Source organism: Acanthopagrus latus, chromosome 5 (genome assembly GCF_904848185.1).
Source record: "Acanthopagrus latus isolate v.2019 chromosome 5, fAcaLat1.1, whole genome shotgun sequence".
Taxonomy (NCBI): domain Eukaryota; kingdom Metazoa; phylum Chordata; class Actinopteri; order Spariformes; family Sparidae; genus Acanthopagrus; species Acanthopagrus latus.
Window position 1 is genome coordinate 1,439,932 of NC_051043.1, and position 22,224 is coordinate 1,462,155.

Here is a 22,224-nt window from a genome sequence, read left to right on the forward strand (position 1 = left end):
CAAACGTCTTCAGAGAGCTACTTTGCAAAGAAAAAAGGAAAAGGCCCAATGATGAGACGGAGGAAAAAGGACAACTGTATTCGAGTTGGCTGATAAAGTGGCTGCCGCTGTGGGGAAGGCGAGTGGACAACTGCAAATGACGGTGGCCTTAAAGTATGTTACCTTAGTAAGTTACAGAGTAGACTGGAGAGAGGAACACACTTTGGGTGTTTACGTATTTTGTTGTATGATTATATTTTATTTCCGAGTAATCAAACGTGCGCCCCCCCAGTCCCTAAAATAATGTCTTACATGAAACCGGTCTGTGGAGCAAAAAAGGTTGGGGACCACTGCCCTAAAGGACAAGCCAAGGGATATCCCTTTAATAATAATAATCCCTTCAAATTCTAAAATCTTTGTCTCAATGCCTCCCTCTTCTCCACAAACAGTAGATAGCATTAGTTTAGGAATGAATTCCACTAATAGAAACTTATGACCCGCTTCCACGACAACACAGAAGTTCCACAGAGCCTCTTAAAATCATAATCCAAAAAACCCTCGTCTTCTCACATTTGTTTTAATCCAGCTTGCCAAACTTCAGAGAAATAGTCACTGTTTAAATATCAACTGCGTTTCAACAAAATACTAACAGCAAACATGTAGGTCAGGTCAAATTATTAGTCTTGTGAAGCTCCTCTAAGATTTTGATGAGAATTGACGTTATGGATATTGGTGAAATCACCCAGTGGAAGCATGTAAAGTACAAGAAAAGCGGGCTGAGACAGGTGCCCAGTGGGACTCCTTCACATACTGGTATATCAAGATCCTGAGACATGATATCAGCAGCTAAAAAAATAAACCTGACGAGAATAGACAATTCAAAAAATGATTAACAGCTGCATAAATACAAACCCAGTTTTCAGGATTGTGAGCTCAGATTTTGTAGTCAACTCCATAAAAAGCCATGCTTAAACAAGTACATTTCATACAGACCAATTTGTACTAACAGTTACAGTATGTACCTTGTCACACTCTAACTTTACACCTGATGATCAAGTTAGAAAAATCCAGTCAATGCTAATGGAAGTGGTTATACGTGAAAGATGACTGGGTTTTTTCACACATTGTAAAAGTTGGAAATTGAAGTGTGTATAGCTGTAGAGCTTCTAAAATGGCCACATTTGAAGTTGAAAAGGCTGCAATCAGATTTACAGTTAAAACAAAAGACAGATAACTAAGAGAGGAATTCAAACCCTGGCTTTTCACCTCTGCACAGCTGGCCAATCACATTGTTGACACAGGTGAAGGGTGGGAACGTTGGCTTTGGGAAGTTACAGGAATTTTCAAACATGGGAGGGGTTTACAGAGCTATTTAACCATTCAACATGCAGTTCTGATGGAGCATACTGGTGCCTCAAGAACAGTAAACCTCTTTAGTCACTTCTCAGACTTTGGTAAATTCTTGTGCATCAGTGCAGTAACTGCCCCCACCCACCCTCACATATGCACATACACAAACACACACACACCTCAAACAAACAAAAACAGCAGGTAAAAAGTGTTTATCCCAGATGAGCTATATTTCCTTGGTAAGCAGATGACAAAACACTGAAAAGTTAAGACTTTAACCCTATAAATAAATAGAAAATGAATAAGATGCTAGGGATTATTCCTTAGGTAAATACCCTCAACTGAAGTCAACTAAAGAATAAATTAGAAAAACAGAGGCTACATTATTCTTTTTAAAAGCTTGTTGAACCTTTAAAAAACATTTCTGCATAGATAGTCTTGTATTCAAAGTTTGTGTTCTAGGTCTACATGGATGTTAAAATATCCCCAACATACAGTTCTGATATACACTCATTTGTGATGAACAAACCTAAAGAATACATGGTTCAAAAATATTAGTTGCAAGATTATCTATGATCATGTACACAGTGATATGAGGTGACAGAGCATCTTACACAATGACCCTTATATTGTTGGTTTCTTAGAGAAGTTAAGTACAACTTGGTAAGGGTTACATGGAAGCACATGGAGGCTGTAATGGAGAGCGAGCTAGGCAACATTGGCTAGCTAGCCTGTGCATTCTGCGGCCACTAACACAATATACACCATTTTGTTTTTATGGATGAGCCAATGTCAGGGATCCTATCAAACCTCTATATACATATGTGAAGGTACCCAAATATCACCAAGGGCCCACTAGGACACAAACAGTGTGTGTGTTCATATGACCACTTAGTACACACAGTGAATGCTAATGTGTCCATGACTACACTGATGGAACAACAATGTCATCTGTCTAAATTCATGTATTTGGTAATTTGTGCACCGATATGTCTTTGACAGCTAATCAAGTAGCAATAATGAACCATGATATTATTGGGCATCAAAAAGATGGATCCTATTCAAAGTGCAATCTATTCTATTTTCTAGGCAAAAATCTGAAATACAGGTGAACTGAATTTTGTTAGCTTAAAATTCAAGAAAACCATTCTTCCCTTAATAAATATATATACATATATGAGACAAAGTAGTGAGAGGAGTTATCATTTTCACCTTTTACATTATTGAAGGGATAAACAGTGCAGATACAGCATGTTACAATAATATAAGTAACGCTATAAATTAACACAAGACATAGTGTAGATTTTTGACCTTTTTCCACCAGTATGTCTATCATTATACAAAGTAGTTACATTAAAGAGCTAGGCCAACTGTTAACTAGCCCAGTGCAAAATAACAGACAACATTTTAAAAATATTGTAATATTGTCATTTAGCAATGATATTCCACAAAGCAATGATTGCCTATTATCATCATAGAGTCAAAAGTGCTGTTCAGTTTTCACCTGTAGGACACTATCCTTCGTAACAGATGAAGTAGTTGTAGTAACAGCAACATGTAGCACCAGTGAATGTCACTCTATCCTTCAAAGCCAAACATCAGTACCAACAAACTCTTAAAGTTAACATCTCTGCTATGTGTTTAATGGTTCAGGTTGGCAAAAGGTAAGACATTTAAGTTAGCTTTGACTACCCTTTCACATAGCAAACACCACCAACTAGCTTTTTGGCTTTCTGTTGCAAGCTACTGTGACTTCGCTACATTGTTAAGACTTACTGATTATAATCACCAGTAAAATTAGAGGGTATAAATCAACTGCCAACAGCGAACATGAACCAACAGAAGAAGCAAATGAAAATGTTAATAAATGTAACCACCTTCAGAATGGAAATCTAAGAAACCTCAAAGAAAAACAGGAGTCTGGCTGTGCTTAAAACCTGTCACTGCAACAAGTGAGGCCTGAGTGAATTTGAACACATATAAAGATGAAATAAGATGTGAAGCTGAGAAGTCTTCTGATTTTGTTGGAAAGATTTTTAACCAGAGCCACCATTTTTCTGTTCCACCCCAGAGGTTTCATCATCGGAAAAAGGGTCAATTCATTGAAAATATAAAAAAAAAAAATTTAATTAAAAGAGAAACCAACATATAGTGTTTTAATTATCAAAACTCAACTCATGATTGTTAAATGTTTGGTAACTTAAGAATTTGTATTGTCACTGGACTTAATTACAATAGAGATAAAATACTAAAAATGCCCTTTTTGTGTTTTTATTTCCTGAAAATATTTTTCTCACTAGCATTTCTTTTTATCACTTTTTTTGAGAGCTCAAACCTGAGTGGGTGGGGAGTGGTGGCAGCACTAATGACTTGACAAAACGGACTTTTAAAAAAATAAAAAATAAAAAATTTAAAAAAGACATTGTTAAATAAAATATCCCTCTAATCAAACTGCTACCATGAAAATAAGAATCATGAAATAACATTTTATAAATCATTTATTGAGTTTTAACAATTATTCATTTTGTATTGTACTCCTCTTATCTATATGAATTATGTTATTAATTTAGTTAATACTGACTCTTTGGCATTCCATACAATCAGGTCCAACAAGCATGATCTTTATTGAGTCAACTAAATTCTGCTCAGCTCTCACCTCTGCAAATGACATTATTTCTCCTCCTGTGGCAGCTTTATTTAGTTTCTTTGCTGAATTATTGGAGAAAAAAAATGTGCAGGTGAATGCCAATTGGCAATAAAAAAATAAAAAAAATAAAAAAAAACTGAAAAATTGACCTGAGGCATTGAGAAACCTGAAATAAGAACAGAAAGTACTGAGACACATAGTGAGCCAATTGCCTTTATGTGTACAGATTTCTATTCTGAAGGGGTTGTGGCTCAGATGAAGCTCAAGAGAATCCAGGTGTTTCCAAGGAAGAGACTGGGGACACTATCCTCTCTATTCACCGTCAGGAGGACAGGTACGTAACCAGGCTGCCCCATGACTGCTTTCTAAAGTCATTACTGCATCTGAAGTACTATTAGTTAAAGTCAGCACTACAGGTAGGCAAGCTGATCCTAAATCTGTGTCTAAAGGCAACTTTAATATTGAGAAAGGATGGAGCTATCTGTTCTCTCTCAAGGTTGATGACCAATGACAGTGTCTAACCACTTCTCATATGCCAGGGCAAATCGTCTCTGCTCAGGGTTACAGCAGTCATCCAGGATACTGCTCACAAAGCTATACTCAGAGGTCAGGGCAGGGGGGTCAGGCAGCAGGATGCCTGTCTTCAGTCGTTTGCTGTCACGTAGTTCTGGCAAGGACACCCCATCTACCTCCATAGCTTCAGTAGCATGCCGCTGTCCATTCACACGCTCTCCCTGGCCTGCACAGCTTTGCGCACGAACTGTCTGCAGGCCTGGGTCAGTGTCATTGAGGTGGACCAACTCACTGCCTCTTTTGCTGCCACTGCTGCTGTAGTGCTGGTGTTCCCTCCTCCAATGGTGCCACAAGTAGAAGACATGCCGCCTTGAAGGAATGGAAGCATACATCAAACATCTTATCATTGGATTGCAATGTACAAATTCCCTATATGGCTAAAAGTATATTATGTGTGAACACTGTCCAAATATTTTCAGTCTAGAGCGGTTTTTTATGCATCAGGCTAAATTCCCTAGTTTCTTTGCCAACAGTCACCTATGGGTGTAATATTTGTATCCAAACACTTTTCGTTTATAATTTATAAACCTGAATCAAGTGACCAGTGCCGTAAATGAGTCCTTGCGGGTGACGTAAAAATGCTACCAAAGCAGTAGCGTTGCTGCAGTTACATTCGCCTTCATACAATGAACTTGTTTCGAACTCAAAATGTGGATATCCAACGGTCATTACGACGAGTTGTGCTTTACATGGTGTATTAAATCACAACCGTAGTGTACGTTAATGTTAGTGTAGCAACAGTGCTAAACAAGTAGCCTACACGTTAAAATTACAATATAAACAACAGAGGATTTTCATATCGAGATATATATCGTAATATCGCACAGCTCTAAGTTGATCATGTACAATAGAAAGCAGTAGAACATCCAACAGTACCTCTTCATTGTATTTCCAGACAGTTCTTGCATAAATTAAAACTTTAATTCAAATGTTCACTTACATACCACAACTGCTTTTGGCAGATTTATACCAATAACAGCAGCAAAAATATAGCCACAAGTGGCTATTTGCTGGGTTCAAGCCTACATCACGATGGAAGCTCAAGAGGCCGAAAATTAAGCAACAGGCAGCAATGAGCAAGATTTAGTGAAAACTAAAAAATTTGTGGTGCTTTGGTCCTGACAAGTTGATTACTGAGTGCGGTAGAGTTCTGCAGCTCAAGGATGAAAATGTATGATTATTACTCCATGGAAATGCAATCAAAGTTCATATGTGTCTTGCCTACTAGTTTTATAATAATATTATTGAGAGCAGACAGGGAAAAGAATGGAATTGAGCATTTCTAACTGTACTCGCAGAGACTTCCCCACAACAGGAAGCTGCGGCAGGAAAGTAGTGAGTTGTGTTTGGTGCTGACTGAGCCAAATTTTAAACTTTTCTGTCCTTCAAGCTGGAACCCTATTGAACTCCTTGGGCTTGAACCCTTAAAAGCAACAAACAAATCTCAAAGCAGAAGGTGTCCTGTCTAATTCCTGATGTAATAACAAAAACCATTCAGTATAGTTTAGGTACTGTGCTGTGCTATGCTATGCTTTGGTTTCACCTTTTAGGATATTTACAACTTATTTTAAGTAACTGCCCTATGATTAAAGTCCTGTGTTCCATTCACCTCGGTGGCCTTACCGGTGACTCCAGAGTGTCTCATGTCCCGGGAAGGAGTGGATCAGGTCGGAGCACAGCTCCATCTCCTGGTGGAAGAGTTGAATAATTGTGGTGAAGCTGGGCTGTCTCTCCTCCTCACCAGCTGCCTCAGCTCCTGACAGCACTCCATTAGCCTGGGCTTGGCTGTGATGGCTAGGGCTGCTGCTGGGGACTGTGCTGGCGTTGTGCTGGGGAGAATTGGTGGTGGAGGGCGGCGGCTGAGAGAGCTCAGTGATCAGCTCCTTGAGCAGGAACTGGCGGTAGTGGAAGCCACTGTGGTCAGACACATGCATGGACACCCACAGTCGCATAGAGGAAAGCTCATCATGGAAAACCTGTGGGGAAACATGGCAGTGATGACAGGTTTTTGTGAAAAATAGAAGTTTAATATTGAGAAAATACAATGTGTACTTGCGGAAATTGTCATGTTTTCAATTTAGTCTATTAAGCGGGACATCTTGATTTAGTTTACCTATTGACTAAGTAGAGTAATTGACCAAGACAAGCTGCAAAAAAAATAAATAATCCAAATTTACACTTTGTAAATGTCTAGGATGTCTAGATGTGTTGTTCTTAGAATTATTCCAAGTATTTTGAAATAATTAGCAAAGGATATAAACAGCAGTGTTGGGCAACTTACTTCCAAAATGTAATGTAGTACATATTACTACTTATCATTTTACTTAACAGTACAGTAACACTATTTACCTTTCCTTTTACCAAAATAATGGCATAGTTATGCTAGTCATTATAAAACGGAAGAAGGTAACATTGTTTGGTGACTGTAACCATATTTACCAGGTCTCCATGGACTATAAACACTTAGTTGTTCATTCAGAAACATTGTTTTGTTATTTTTCTTCTGTTCGGTGCAATTGGAAAAAGACGCCTCTTACTGCAAAAACTTTGCTCCATCTGACTGGGTCCTAAAGCATGAGGCAGGACTTTGCACCAAAACGCATTGAAATTGCTTGTCTTCCATGCAACACAACTACCAAGCCATAAAAGCCATCGAATATCCATACTGACAAAAATCACATTTACATCATTACAGCCATCAACCTGAGGGGTCTGACCAGGTTGAAAAGGTCTAATATACAATTATTTTTGGGTGGTAGCATGTTACTGGATTTATTAACTGTTATAACATTGCCATAAGTATGTGTTATATTGCCCTGTTACTGCTTTAATTTATTATTTTTAGCAACTTAATCCCAACACTGATAAACAAAATAATCTATGATCATATTTCCGTTCAAGTATCGGAGAAAGAAAAATAGCATTGGGCAATCTTTTCAACACATTATTTTGATCTTGGAAAATACATAAAAAGAAAATCTATTCCACATCCCACCTTGACATTGCCCATGGCCATGTGCTGCAGCACCCAGATGCGGTGGGACCAGGCATTGTAGTTGCTGGGATAGAGGCAGGCAGCGTCACAGCACACCTTCATCTCTTGGTGGAGCATCCTGGCCAGATGGTCCCCGAGCTGCTGGCTCCTTTCTGCATCAGACTGCTCTGTCTCACCCTGCTGCTGCTGCTTACTGGTCCGGCCCTTGGCAGAGAACTGACACAGGATCTGCTGCAGCACCCAGCGTCTGTAGGGAGACAACAACTTCTGGATTAGAGAGAAACATTAACCTGGTGTACTGTTACTGCTTAACCATCTGTCAATGAAAATCACTCACTTTTATAATTGCTAAAACTATTCAGTTGGTATCTGAAAGTCAACAACAACAACAACAACAACAACAACAACAACAACAACCACCACCACCACCTTAACTAGGGGCCAGTTGTTCAAAGGTAACCTGATTGGATCAAATCTTGAAAATGGGTTGTTCAAAAGGGAAAGGAGGATTCTGAACTCGGATTAGATCACAGAATCCAATCCTAGTTTTGATCTGGATCAAACCTTCCGTTTGTGTTGTTCAAAACGTTTCAGTAGGATTTGGATAACTTTGATCGAAAAAAACAGGATTATCCTGATCCCAACAGGAGGTAGGATTTCAAGGTGGATTTCAGGAAGAAAATGCAGTAAAACTTTAAAATTGGTCAAATAACACATTTTTATCATTTAGTTTAAATACTTAAATTTTGCACTAGACTTGTTTAACCATTACAGTGATAAAGTAGATAAAGTAGACATAGGCTACCAATTAAGCCTTTCAGTATAGTAAAGTAAAAATAAAATAAAAATAAAAATTATCTTGTCTCCATGAAACAATCCCCCCAAATAGATTTTAATAACAAACAAAATAATATTTTAAATGTTTCTGTCATTCACCACTGTGTATTAATTTCAAAGAAACAATCATCAGAGATGAACCTGTCAAAAAATAATTTCTAACAATTGCGTCCCTGACTACACATCCAGTCAGTCCCTCATTCTGACAGAACACCAGAGGTTGGTCTGGTTCTTCAACAGGCTCAAGTGCATCATAAACATCATCACAGAGAGGGACACTGCACCTGGTAGCGATGTTGTGCAGGACAATACACGCAAGTATTATGTTGCATTCTCCCTGTGGTTCCACTCGCAAGAAGTTAAGGCATGCAAAGCTTCTCTTCAGAACTCCATTTAAACGCTCTATTGCACATCTTGTTTTACAATGAGCAGTGTTGAGGCCTGCCTGCGCAGGTGTGGCTGCTGCAAGACAAGGAGTCATCAGCCATGGTAGGAATGGATAGGCACTCTCCTAATATTATGCCATCCGGTCGGTTGGTATAGAGCACTGGTAATCCGGACTTAGTAATCATGAAAACTGTGTATCTGGAACAAGGTGATCCAATCCAGTGTTGCTTTGAAAAACCGGCATAAAGTAAGACAGATTACCTGATCCTGGATAGCAAAAAATGGGATTTCCAAATCCAGATCATTTTGATCCAGATTAAATGTTTTGAACTACTGGCCCTAGGAGGTGACACTTACTATCATGGAGGGATGAGCACAAAGCTTTCACTAAAACTAATCTAGTTCTGTTTAATCAGTTTTCCCTAAAACATCAAGCATATTTCACTCAATTTTTAAAACAACAACAACAACAACAACAACTTAATATGCAATACCCCCCATAGGTCTGTCTGTTACATGTCATAACAAGTCCCATCCAAGTCCTGCTGTTCTTTAAGAAAAACACGGCTCTATGGACCAGTAACTTAACTTGGCACATCAACTCTGCAGTGATGTGCTAGGGAAGTGGACCGGGTTGTCCACCTATTGGAAGTTCAGTTGCTCTCTGGATCCCTCAGTTGCATATTTAAGTTTTGTTGGGCAACATACTGAACCTCAAATTGCTCCCGATGAGCAGGTCAGCACATTGCATGGCAGCCTCTGCCATTAGTGTATACATGAGTGAAAGTGGGTGTTGCCAAGCTCCTGTTGTCAGTAGACTTGAAAAGTACTATATAAATGAAAGTCCATTTACCATCTCTTGCTCTGTCTGGGTATTATTTGCCAGACATATCCTGGCGTGTGTACTCTGACTTTATGCCTAGACAACAGTGAGAGTGAAATAAAAATATTCATTACATTTAATAAACACCAACGGGCAACAGTACTTTTAAACTACAGCTCAGCAAAGATAACCGCATTGACATCACCAACACAAGCATGTGTTTATATGCTCATGAGTAAAAAGAAGCTCACACTCTACAGAAGACCAGACAATATATGTGTGGAATAGCACTGTGAAAATACAACAGTGACTATCTTTCAGTCTCTCAGTGAAGGTTTATTTACAACTCTGGAATAATGCAACACATAAAGCAATAAACTGACTGACAATAGCCTACATTTGTTAATTCAAGGCAACCCCTAGAGGGTCCAAGGTCAACCTGCCATAGTCTCACAAAATCCTGTGGTGTCATTAATGAATTCTGCATCTGAAGTGAAGAAGTGATAATGATGGTGTTTAGAAAAGCCTTACCGGTGTATCCACGTCTCTGGGCTCTTGGGGAATTTGGTGAGGGCCAGCTTGCCCAGGTAGAGGTCCTTCTCTGGGTTAAGAACTCCCGACTGCAGTAGCTCCTTCCTGCACAACAACAATCAGTCATGGATTACAGTAAGTCTACCCAGCAGACTATAGCCTTTTCTCACAGGACATGAATACCATCCTTCAGGTGTGTTGAGCTGTGGTAAGCATTTCTATAAACATTCTGCAGCAGTCTCATGTTCAGTTTTGCGTGTACTGGGTCTAGTGTGTAGATGCTGGACACATTTTTAAGGACAGACAATGCAGCTGGCATCCATAACATCAAATCATTCTGCAGCTATGTTGTTGTTAGGGGCAGTGAATGTATTTGTACCTGACATTCCATGCAGTGGTGAAGTCCGGGTTAAGCAGCAACAGAGTGCAGGTGATATCCACCAAGGCTGAGGAACACAAACATCAGCTGTTAGCCTCTCTGATTATCTACATTATTTCAATTTTGAGACCAGACTTGGTTTGGATGATTATTTGGCCATCAAACATTTATCATGTGCTGTTCTGTGTACAATAACAAAGCAAAAAAAGTTTTAAAATAATAAATAAAAAGGCTTGTCTTTAATCACCAAGTTAGAATTGGGAGCTTGTTGGCCGACAATCTGATTCATTTGGGGCCACACCATGCCTCACCGTAGAGCGACTCTCTACAAGCAGGCTGCGGTGACGTATCATGACCTCAGCCCACCTGTGACAACCCCTTTATACCCCTTAAACAGCAAACAGAAAAAAAGTCTCCATTTCTCTCCTGCTTCCCTGTTTGTACCTTCAGACATCTGCCTTATTTACCGTTTCAACACTCAGCTATATCAGGAGTCGTGTTGTTACTGCAGGTGAAATGCAAACATTTTCTGATTTTACTGCTTCATAGTTAAAGCTTTGAATAACTTTGAATAGCACGAGGGTTTTTATCGTGAAGAAATTATGTGAAGCAAAACATGCTCTTTACAGATTTACTCAGCTTCTTTAGCGGCAAATCTGCAATAACAGTCAGTGCTTTTACATGACACTCAAGAAAACCGAATTACTGTGTTAGTCCGACTATGATCGGATCTTTAAGATGCATGTATACACCTTAGTCTGACTAAAATCAGACCAGATCGGATTTCTCATAGTCGAATTAATACACCCAGATTATTCGATTGATAGTCACATTATTCCTGCGTATATATGTTCCATCAGATCGGATTTTGTGTTCTGCGCAGGCTCGAGATTTTTTTCCCCAGGGCCGTGAACCGGAAGTAGACGGACGGCAGCACCATATAAGAAATGTACAAAGATGTAGCTTCTCCTCTCTCTTCGTACGCCATCTTTCTCGAATGCAGAGGCAGCTGGTGACGTAAAGAGGTCTGCCGGAGGTGTTTGTTACCACTAGTTGAAATGGGTACAGCGCCACCTAGCGTACCGGGGTATGACATACTTCAGCCAGTAATTCGATTTTCTCACTGGAATGTATACTCAGACAATTGCAGTTGTCTGATTGAGCAGCATAGTCGAACTATAGCTGTAATCTGACTAAGCTGTGCATGTAAACGCACTGACTGAGAGAGTACTGCTTGTTTGACAGCTACTCAAGACAAGAACATCGTTAGTTCAAGACACACCTACAGTCAGGCAGCCCTGTTGAAATGCCAGTCCGGGCTGGTGTACTAAGTTAAGCTGAGTGAGCACATGTGTGGAGAAAAGCCGTAGTTGCAATTGTCCCAGGAGCCATTTGAGAACACGGTGTCAATAATCAGTCTCACAGCCAAAGGAAAGAAAAGTGCCATGGTCTGTAAGGATGAAGCATATAATTTTTTTCAGCTGATTCCTGTAACTAATAATCACATGCTTCTCATGGCCGAAACTGATATTTTCACTTTTTTTTGTATATTTCCTTTTTTCCAGCCTGTAGTTAATACCAGCAGGGGTTGAGGAAAAACTGATGATGTCATGAGTGCATCAACAGTGCACTGCACTTCTTATTCTACCTCTGTGTTTATTGACAAAAATACATTTCCCACACTTTTTAAAATGTGCTGATGTTACAAAGAAAAAAAACATGTTATTTATAAATTGAGTGAAGGTGCTATTAATAAATATATGAGCATGTATAAGTAACACATGTTCAAATGTGGTAATATGTGACTTATGGGTTATTTCCATTGTATTGTATTGCCATTATATAATTGGGAGAGCTAGCATTTACTTCAGGAGGGAAGGAACAGGTATGCTTGAGGATAGACTCATATTTAATCATCAGCTTTCAGTGTTTCCCCTAGGATGGAGTTGTAGCAGCGGAGGTGTCACATGCACAACATTTTTTTGTATGTTTGCAAACTGACATCTGGGTGGTTTCACTGTGTCCACTAGCAAAAAAAAGTACATATGAGGTGTGATGAGCCAGTTTTATAAACTCATGGATGAAAATCTAATATCACCTTTAGAGGAGATATATAAATCAAATTTTCTCCACAGCAACTTGAAAAGGACACCAAATGTAAATGGCATAACTCAAACACTGACACTCTGCCAGCATCAAAAAAGAAATTAATTAATTCACCTACTGGGCGACCATTTAAGTCCATGTGTATGCTATCTGTATATAGGGGACACACTGGTCTTATAGCACCAAAAGGACTGTGTTGAGCAGATGTTTTGAGTGTGTTCAGTTACCTTCTCTGTCTAGCCAGTGTTTGCGCTGGCGGTACAGGAGCAGCTTGTTGTGGACATACGGCAGCAGGAACTTGACACACCAGCTCTCAACACCCAGTTTGTTTTCCACCAACACAATGGGACTACGGTTGTAGCGAGCCTCTGGACACGGGATCACACCAATTTCATCACTGAGGGAGCAGACAGTTGAAAATCAAGGTTTACTTTGTTCAACTGGTTTTGTGCCACAGGCAATAGCTTGACTTGCTGCTGTAACAGCCACCAGCCACAGCCCACCTTGGTCTTCTGGAGCATTTTTCTTTATATTTATATCCCTTTTCAACCGAAAAATAAAACAAACAAACACTTAAATCCTCTAAGATCAGGGCTTTGTGTGCAATGGGAATGGGTAAAATTGTTATTTACACCCAGGTCGATTGACTCTGCAATAGACACTATATAACCTCAGCGCAGCTTTGATCTAAACGCAAGATCCGGGTGAAAACACTAAATTCCACTGTGCAAGTGATGACACATTGTTAACATCTGGTGCTAGCGGGTCTGGATTGCAGACCGAGCTGGCCAACGTCTGGTTTAGCGCTCCCAGCTAAATTGAATGAGGATTAAATAATTAAATCATGCATTTCTTCTAGACTTTCCAAATGTCATTGGACTGAATGGCTCAAATACTGATAGTAAAAAGAGTAATTATCTGGGGGTTGTGATGCTCATAAGAATGTATCCATGTTTTACAGACACTTTATTCACAAATGGTCTATTGTTGTTTTTTTCTTCTGATACACTTGTTTCTGGCCAGTTGTGACATAAAACATGAGGTCACTGACGTACAACGTAAGGCTTCACATAAAAATCACAAGCAGGCTGCCTTGCCTATACAAAGTGGGACAATAGTACATTTTTAGCGGGTTGACCCATGTTTAAAAAGCCTGTGTAGACTCGCTAATTTTGGCAGAACAGTGGTAAGAGTGATAATTTCATTTGCATGCTTGTTTGTTTTCCTCATGTCTCTCATGTGAAGCCTCTTGTCAGTCACTTTGTCTCTGGGTGGGGAGGCGGGGCCCTGCCCCTGACATAACACAGCATGCAGCAGGAGAGCCCCGTGAGGAGTAGCAAGCCAGAGGTAACACTAGTTGAGATTTGACGGAATAACAACAAAGATGGAATTGGTTTGAAAGCCGAATGCGACTGCTGCACTGTGGGTACACTTCGGATTCAAACAAAATGACCGTGGTGAACCACTTAACCTGGATGAGCCTGTATGTCGCATTTGTTGTAAAACAGTAACAACTAAAGGCGTCAACACAACAAACATGCATCTGCACCTAAAGCATAATCATCTGATGCAGTTTTCCCAGCTGGGGAAAAAAAAACTACAACTAAAGCTATAATGGCCGTCTCCGTCTTCTCGACAGTCCACAATCACTGGGGCGTTTGGTCGACAAACAAAATTCAAACAGGACAATGCAAAATGGTGCGCACTCACAGACAGTGTAGTTTGCTACATTGCTAAAGAGATGCAGCCCTTTAATACCATTGAAAAGCCGGCATTTCGACAAATGCTGCAAACATCTGACAGCCAATACAAATTGCCTGGGAGAACATATGTGTCACAAACGGCAATTCCACAACTGTAGAGCGTGAAAGACGACATCTTAAAGGGTTAAGTTATTGTTTTTGGTTGTGTGTAATTCAAGTACAATTTTTGCTAACCGAGACTGAGAGTCCTTTTTATTTATTGTTTCTGGTTGTTTTGTTTATTTTGGATATTTAAAATGTCTTCTTCACATTCCAATTCCAATGTTAAATATTCTTTAGAAATAAAAGTTCATTGATCTTTGAAAGGGTGTACTTACATTATTATGCCATTATCATTATATTAGTTGAAAAATGGTCTAAAAACAACAATATTATCGTTTATTGCAATAATTTCTGGGACAATTTATCGTCCAGCAAAATTCGTTATCGCGACAGGCATACTGATGGCAGTGTTGCTGCCTGAATAGCAAACACAGCAAACAACAGATCTGTAAATGACATAAGATCCATATTTTGGTAGCATTACAGTTGAACATTTACTGAATGAAAAGTAAGAATTACGGTAAGAATTACGTGGAATGTTAACTTTTAAAAATGACATCTCATTTTCAGCATTTTTCCACTGTATACTAAAAACATATTGAAACCAAACCATGAGTTTTGTGTACCAAAATACAGCTAGTAATAATGATAATGTGGCATATGAGAGAGTACTTGATTATCTGGAGAATTATGATATATATCAATACATAACCATAATGCATTCAGAGACGCATTGTCAACTTGCATCATCAATCTGCAGCTAAAAGGCGGCCAGACACAAATTCAGGCTGTAACACCAAGGACAAGGTAACACTGACACAGTTGATATTTGTAGAGAACATAGATACAAGATATTAGATACTTCTAAATGCCTGTGGCTGGGTTGCAGCAATATACCTCTCAAGCTATACCATTACATGAAAACTGACAATTATCAAATTATGTACTTGCTTCTCTATCATACTGTGTTGGGTGGGTCTTAAACTACTGCTCTCAAGTCCTGAGTCCAGTTAGAGTGTTTTTGCCCTGGTCTCCACATCTCCTTATTTACAGGTTTTGTAAAGAAATGGGCACTTTGAGTAAGTAAACAGAACAGGAAAGGCTGACAGATATAAGACAACTGTCCAAGCAATATATGTAGTTTCTCCTTATCCTCATTTACTAGACAGGTTTTCTGTAATGAACTTTCGTACATGTCAGATCAAACATGGCACTTGATTTCAATTTTGTCTGTGTTGGCTGCTGTATGCAAGTGTAACTGCAAACAACGCATGTATATCTTGGATGATTGTGATTCTGATTCTCAGTGTATTGAATATTTACCACGTTTTACCACGTTTTTCATCTGGTTGGTGTGTGGCATATCAACAGGTTTGGCTGGAAACATAGTCATCATAATTACTGTAGATGTTCAGAGGGACTTAAGGTGTGTGCTCTTCACTTTATATCACACACTGAGTACACTAACCATGTATATTTGATGTTAGCATACTGAGTACCAATTAATTAGTTACTTGCATTACTAATACACAGACGGCTGGTGAGTACAGTTATCGTGTGCTCCAGAAAGCATCATTCAGCATTTGCTAACCCTGACAGCCTGACGCCGGCATTTCTCTAGTAATGAGACCAAGGCACTGTCATAACAAGGGGACATGGAGAATTGATAGACTACCAAAGTTAAATCAGAAGGTTCTGACCCTCGTTAATTACGAAATGTATTCATTATGTCACTGGCCCGTGTAGAATGGGGCACTTTATCAGACATCCGACTACGTCAGATGGCTAACACAAATGACTCCCTGTTAATTATATTATATATAAATATATATATAACAAACGGAGAGAAACTTTGTCCACGGAGTATTTTAATTTACTATTTCATACACCTATAAAACATAATTACAGCTAAACTATGTGGCTAAGTCGACAATTTTCCCTAAACCGCAATATTCCAGGTAATAGTCCAAGCCCAGGCAGTTGAAAAGCTGGTTCAAGCCGTTGTTTGGCTTAGCGTCCGCTGGATGTGGCTGAGTCCGCTGCAGTGGGTCTGACATGTTCACAGGCACGGATACTTACATGTTGGGGTTTCTCTTGAACGCGTTAATGATGTCTTTGACGACTCTCTGGACCAAGACGTCCACCTCCTCCTCCGACTCCGCCATTTTATAGACACTGAACCGTCACATGGGGAAAAGAAAAGCATTACTACGGAAGCCTGGAGAGGTCATTGACAGACTATGAATGCCGTACGAAGGCCCACTCCTTTTATATCTGCTGTTATTGTTTCTTCATTCTGACTTTTTTCTTACCTTGTTTTTGGCGGATTAATGTTGGAGCTAAGCAGTATGGACAAATGAGAAATCAGCAAAACAAACAAAATGAGATAAAGGATATAAACAGAATAAATGACACAGAACAATATGGGTTAGATGGCACCGAGCCAGTTGGAAATCAAACAACCAAAATCAAAAGTTAAGCCCCCACTGACAACACACTACACTAAAATGGCCCAAACTAAAATAGTTTTTAGCTTAGGTCTTACAGTAGTCCTTCACCAGACTATACATGCCTGACCAGGAGAACCTATTGCAAATCCTCATAAAGGTTTTCATAAGGCCTAGTTGACTTGCCCAGGGGGATAGTGTGTCCTACTGTCAGCACTTCCTCTCTACATGTCTGGGGGATGACTAAAGGCAGAAACACACTGGCTGCCTGCGTCTTATATGTCATATAAGAGGTCATTGTCTGGTGGCAGTTTATTTTAGCATTTGGAACCATAACACTTATGTCAATGAAATTCATAGGGGCGGTATAGACTGGCTAATGGATACTGTTCAGTGCTAATGGATACAAACCTGTTTTTAAGAGTCTGTAGGGTCACACAGTCTAGTAGTAGTAGTAGTAGTAGTAGTAGTAGTAGTAGTAGTAGCAGCAGTTGTAGCATAATGAATAGTTGTATTATTATTAGACATAGAAACATTTTTGCATGCTAATTAGCAGTGTGCACTTTGACCATTATTTGACTGCTGTTTGTTGCTGCAGTTGAGATTTTTTTATGATAATTATTGTATGATGTGAGTAAAATGGCTTAACTTGACAAAACAATAAACCTTCAAGCCACTAAGGGGCTACTATACCAGTACTTGCCTGGTTGATACGTCACCTTTATGTGTCAATTAAATAATTTGCGATCACAAATTTCCATAGCCACACATAAGAGTATTTATTTGAACACAATCCAATGTAGACAGCAATCTACAAGCACTTATATTAACTTATGACTTGCGAAAAAATAAAGAAATGTTTTCTGATGGTCCAAAACTGCCTTAGGAACTTGTACCTTTCTCTCTATTGCACCTACCGCTTATACATATACCAATGAACGCAATACAAAAATGGCTCCAACAGCTAGAATTAGCTTCCCCATCCCCTGCTCCCTCTGTGTCACTGGTTGGTAATCCAGCTGTGCTCATATATCAAAGTTCTGATGGTCATCTTTTCAAAGCTGAGAAAATCGAATTAACTAGCATTAACCTAATGTAACCTTTGATGCAGCATTTTTAACTGTTTCTAGAGCCGGTTAGCCCTATACGCAAACTATGCTAGTTGGGTAGGGCCCCAAGAGGTACACAAGGGCCCTGCCTCCCTCCCGCAGGAAGCGACGCACATGTCAATGTATTAAACTGGGAAATTAGCACCCTTAGCACTGCGGGCCAATGTTGTGGAACTGAAAGAGGTGTGGCAGTACACATTACACCATTAGGATCTGTGTGGTTTTATTTTTTGTTTTGTTTGACATGTTTCCATCTGTAAATGAAAAATCCACAGACAGATTATATCGTACAGATGCTGTTATAATGTGTTGTGATTGAGATCCTGACCCACTATGCATCTTGGAAAGTGACAAAGAGAAGATTTTTGTTCTAAATTATGCCAACAGTTAATAGCAAATCCTGTCTCGCTCTCGCTCCCAGAGATGTACGCTGTCCTCTGGAAGAAGTTCACGGAGGCCTCGGTCAGGAAGGCTGACTGTCATGATGACTTTCCCCCATACCTTTCATATACGCTACCAGAGACGGGAACTACTAAAACACAATAATGGAGGGTAACAAAGACATGGTGAGTTCTAGTTTTTTTTAATTTTGTCTTTTTATTATGGTTTTGCAGGGTATAACAAAAGTGCAGTGCTGTTTGGTCACAGAATAGAAACGTGAAACGTTTTGTTCTTCCTCTTGCTCATATTCCTCTCTGTCCTGTCTGTCTCCCTGGTGTGCTGACTCAGCTGTATCACTAACATTAGTGCTAGTAGTATTTGCACTAGTGCTAGCTGAAGCTGCACTTGATTTTAAAAATAAATCAGTCACTTTGCAGTGAGGCGAGCAGAAGTAAGTAACCAAGCAACACAGGAATAGACATATTATCATCTTAGTGTTGTTCTTTGACTACCCAGTCAGAGCCACTGGACTGGATATAGAAAAAAGACCAAAGCGTAAGACAATGCAAGTCACCAGCAAGTCAAAGTGGTAAAACTTGAAAGAGGTACATGAATTTAGGTAGAACGATAAATTTTACTGAGTTTATACGCCCCACAAGAGACATGGATGGGGTGACCACTGTGTTAATGTTTGAATAATCTGGTTTAAAAACAATATAATTCTCTTTGAATGGATCTTTATAGTTCCTTGTAACTGTGCCCAGTTAGGAAAACTTGTTTTTTAAAAATCAGGTTTGTAGTGGGGTTCTGTGTATAGGCAATTTGTCATTTTCATTTCAAACAAATGCAAACAAATTCATTTGATGCAAAAGTTTTGTTTACACTTCAAAGTTGGTTTAAAGGTCTACAGAACAATTTTGGTCTGAGGGCCAGACAGGCTGGTCAAAAAATTGCTCTCTAGGGGGTGTTGATGGCTCCTAACTCACCACCAGCCTTAATAAAATATGGTAGCTGGTATAAGTCTTGATCAGATTATCTGATCTGAATATGATAAGTAAGTATTGATTCAGGATCAGGAGTTGCAACTGATAACTTTATCATATAACCGATATAAGCCATATTTTGCCCAGTATCACTTCAAAAATAGACAGAAAATCACTGGTGATGTAAAGTAGGTGATTCTTTTTAATAATGTTTACAGTTACACACAGAGTCCTGGAATTTACTCTGATCCAGCTTTTTCACACACTTACACTAGCACAGTCGTGTACACTTCAACTTTTCTGTCATGCACTGGCACCAAGAGCTGGTAGACCTACTTGAACAAGATGCTTTCACAACTGCACTTTACTGTTACAGCGGGGCAGATTATGGGAACCCAGATGGAGAGACCAGAGACAGAGCTGCGAGGTGAAAAAGAGTTAATTGTCTATTATCTCAGCAGGGGAGAAAGACAGGTGTAAGGTTTCGGATCACCTGGATCCAGCAGAGGGAGCCAGACAGAACAAGGGTTAGAAGGTAATTCACAATAGCTGAGTGAGTAATCGTCGACTTACGAAATATAAATTCAGCGGCACGAGTGATTACCGTTGGTTGTCTGGCACCGAGTAGTGGGGAGACCGCGATATGTAGACTGCAGGTGATGAGATGATGGAAGGCAGGTGCACTACTCCGCTGTTGTCTCCATGCCCTTGGCCACACCCACGAGGAGAGGGCAGGTGAGGAAGAAGAGGAAGACGAAGAGGAGAAAAACAAAACACAGCAAAACACAACCCTGTCCAGCGGCACCATGACACTTTACATCTAGATTCAATACATCTTTGGTGAGGGGCAGCGTTGTCCAAATGGGAAGCAATTTGCCATCCTCTTCATTTTATCCATGATCAGTAGGGTTCGGAACAGGAATCATGGACCTGAATTAAAAACGCAATTAACTGTTTAATTAATAATGTATTAATTAATTAGAAATGTTCATACTGAAGAAGTTGTGGAAAAATAGGAAACAAACAATTTCTCTCTTTGACTGCTTTGCAGTCGTTTATTCAACAAGAAACTCAAAACTCTCCAACCACTGGAAAAACGGCTGAAAAAACGGCTAAGCTCCCGATCTCCTCTGTTGCCAAGGTAACCCACCTCTGTTGCCATGGTTACTCACTGACACTTACTAGGTGCCTAGCCTAACCGTCTGTTGTCAGTGAGAAGGAAACTAACCAAATGGTGAATTACGTCCACTCAGTCCACTACAATACATTTACACAATACACGAATACAGATATATACCAATATATAAATATATAAATATTGCCGCCATTTCTTTCATTCTTGGTGATGTTTGGAATGGAGTGTTGATGATGGTTGTGAATTCCACCATGAGGAATGGCACTTTGTGCATCAACTTGCAGAGGGATCTCTTGCCCTTGAACTTAAAAGAAGATGTGGTGTCTGATCCAGTGAATGCATGGAAGAAAGCCATGGCTTTGCATGTAGTCATGCCCAGGTTTGTGGCGATTGTGTTCAGGGATATCATTCTGGTTGACTTTCCAGCTTTAAAGAAGATCTTGATTTCTACAGGCAAATTCATAGCCTTGATGTGATGGAGATTACTCAGAAGGATTACAATCACATCCATGTCTCCAGTATGCATCAATCTGACATGCTCAGATCATATTTGTGTGAAAGTTCGACCAACCTTGCTTCTTGTTTGCGAATGCATTTCGAGGGCCAGGAACACTGCAAGTGGAGGCTCACAATTCAAGTTTGAGGAAAGAGAACTCATATTTAGCATGGCCATTTGACTCACAGGGTATCTCCCGAGAATTCTCTTGTTCGGGTGATGATTTGGGGCCTTCAAGGAGATGATGGAAGAAATACTTCATACGTAGTGGAACAGATGATTCTTTGCAGTCTTTGGAAAATTAACCATCAAACCTGAGTGGAGTGCCATGATTCAAAACGTCTTTTCTGAGAGTAGGCGCTGCCAGACATAATGTATGTACTTCCTCTTTTGGTGTTTGAGATGCAACTGATATGATCATCCTAGCAGTCTTTGAACAAAAGATGAAAACTTGGTCACAGCTTTCTTTTCTGTCAAATCTGGAAAGTGTTTGAGGACTGATTTCTTTATGTGTGTCCGGTTCACAGTCTTCTGGATTCCATGTCGTTCCAATCTCTCTGTCATCATATCTGATGGCATATTTCTACCTTCTGGAAAGAATGGTCTGCTGCATTTGTTTCATCACCACAGAAGATACATATATTAAGATTAACAGGTGCACCAGTCCGTCAGGATCTTCTTGTGGCAGGAAGCAATCTTTCAGAATGATGTTTGGTAAAGCTTACGGCAGTTTTTGTGCCATGCAGCACAATTCTGATGCATGGATTTTTCATCTGGAAGTTCCACATCTGAGTGGGGAGAAGCATCAATTGATCTGAACTGATGTGCAAGGCTAATAACTTGTGTGTATGCTCCCTCTCTACAAATGACCATTAGATTTGCAAGAGGGCAAACAAGATTTTCCTCTGTTTGTTTCCTCTTTTTTTTTTTGTGGGTTCCATGATGTAAGTCGAATGGTCTTGACTGCTCATGGGTTGGTATGAGTTGAGGCTGAGGGTCACAAATACAGCATCCATTAGGAAAAGTTAGTCAGAAATCATATTCATCCAGAACAGCAAATAGGAAATTCCATTCAACACGATCAGATGCTTTCTCTGCATCAAGAGAAATTACACATTAAGGCACTTTATCAGAGGCCAAATTAACAATATCAAATAATCGTTGTTTGTTAAAGTAGGAGTGTCTGCTTTTAACAGAACCGGTTTGGTCTATGGATGTAATTGTGGGAGGATGTTCTCAAGTCTACGAGCTAGGATTTTAG

General features: G+C 39.7%; 2 protein-coding genes across 4 annotated transcripts in view; one reads left to right on the plus strand and one right to left on the minus strand.

Annotated features, from left to right (window-relative positions):
• Positions 1-540: 540 nt before the first annotated feature.
• ptar1 (protein prenyltransferase alpha subunit repeat containing 1) lies at positions 541-16,637 on the minus strand. The gene is made up of 7 exons (XM_037097980.1): positions 16,492-16,637; positions 12,835-13,004; positions 10,502-10,568; positions 10,123-10,227; positions 7,545-7,791; positions 6,173-6,525; positions 541-4,858 (listed from the first exon to the last, which is right to left on the minus strand). The coding sequence occupies exons 1-7, from the start codon at positions 16,575-16,577 to the stop codon at positions 4,468-4,470; spliced, it is 1,419 nt and encodes a 472-aa protein (XP_036953875.1). The 5' UTR covers positions 16,578-16,637; the 3' UTR covers positions 541-4,467.
• The window catches only part of mamdc2a (MAM domain containing 2a), a 47,414-nt gene continuing 41,815 nt past the window's right edge, over positions 16,626-22,224 (plus strand). For 2 of the 3 annotated variants that reach the window (XM_037097951.1, XM_037097948.1), the window contains exons 1-2: positions 16,632-16,661; positions 18,390-18,534. The gene's annotated coding sequence lies outside the window, so the exon portion shown is untranslated. Of the gene's footprint in view, positions 16,662-18,389; positions 18,535-22,224 lie in introns of all 3 variants that reach the window. The other variant, XM_037097952.1, reaches the window with a different exon arrangement.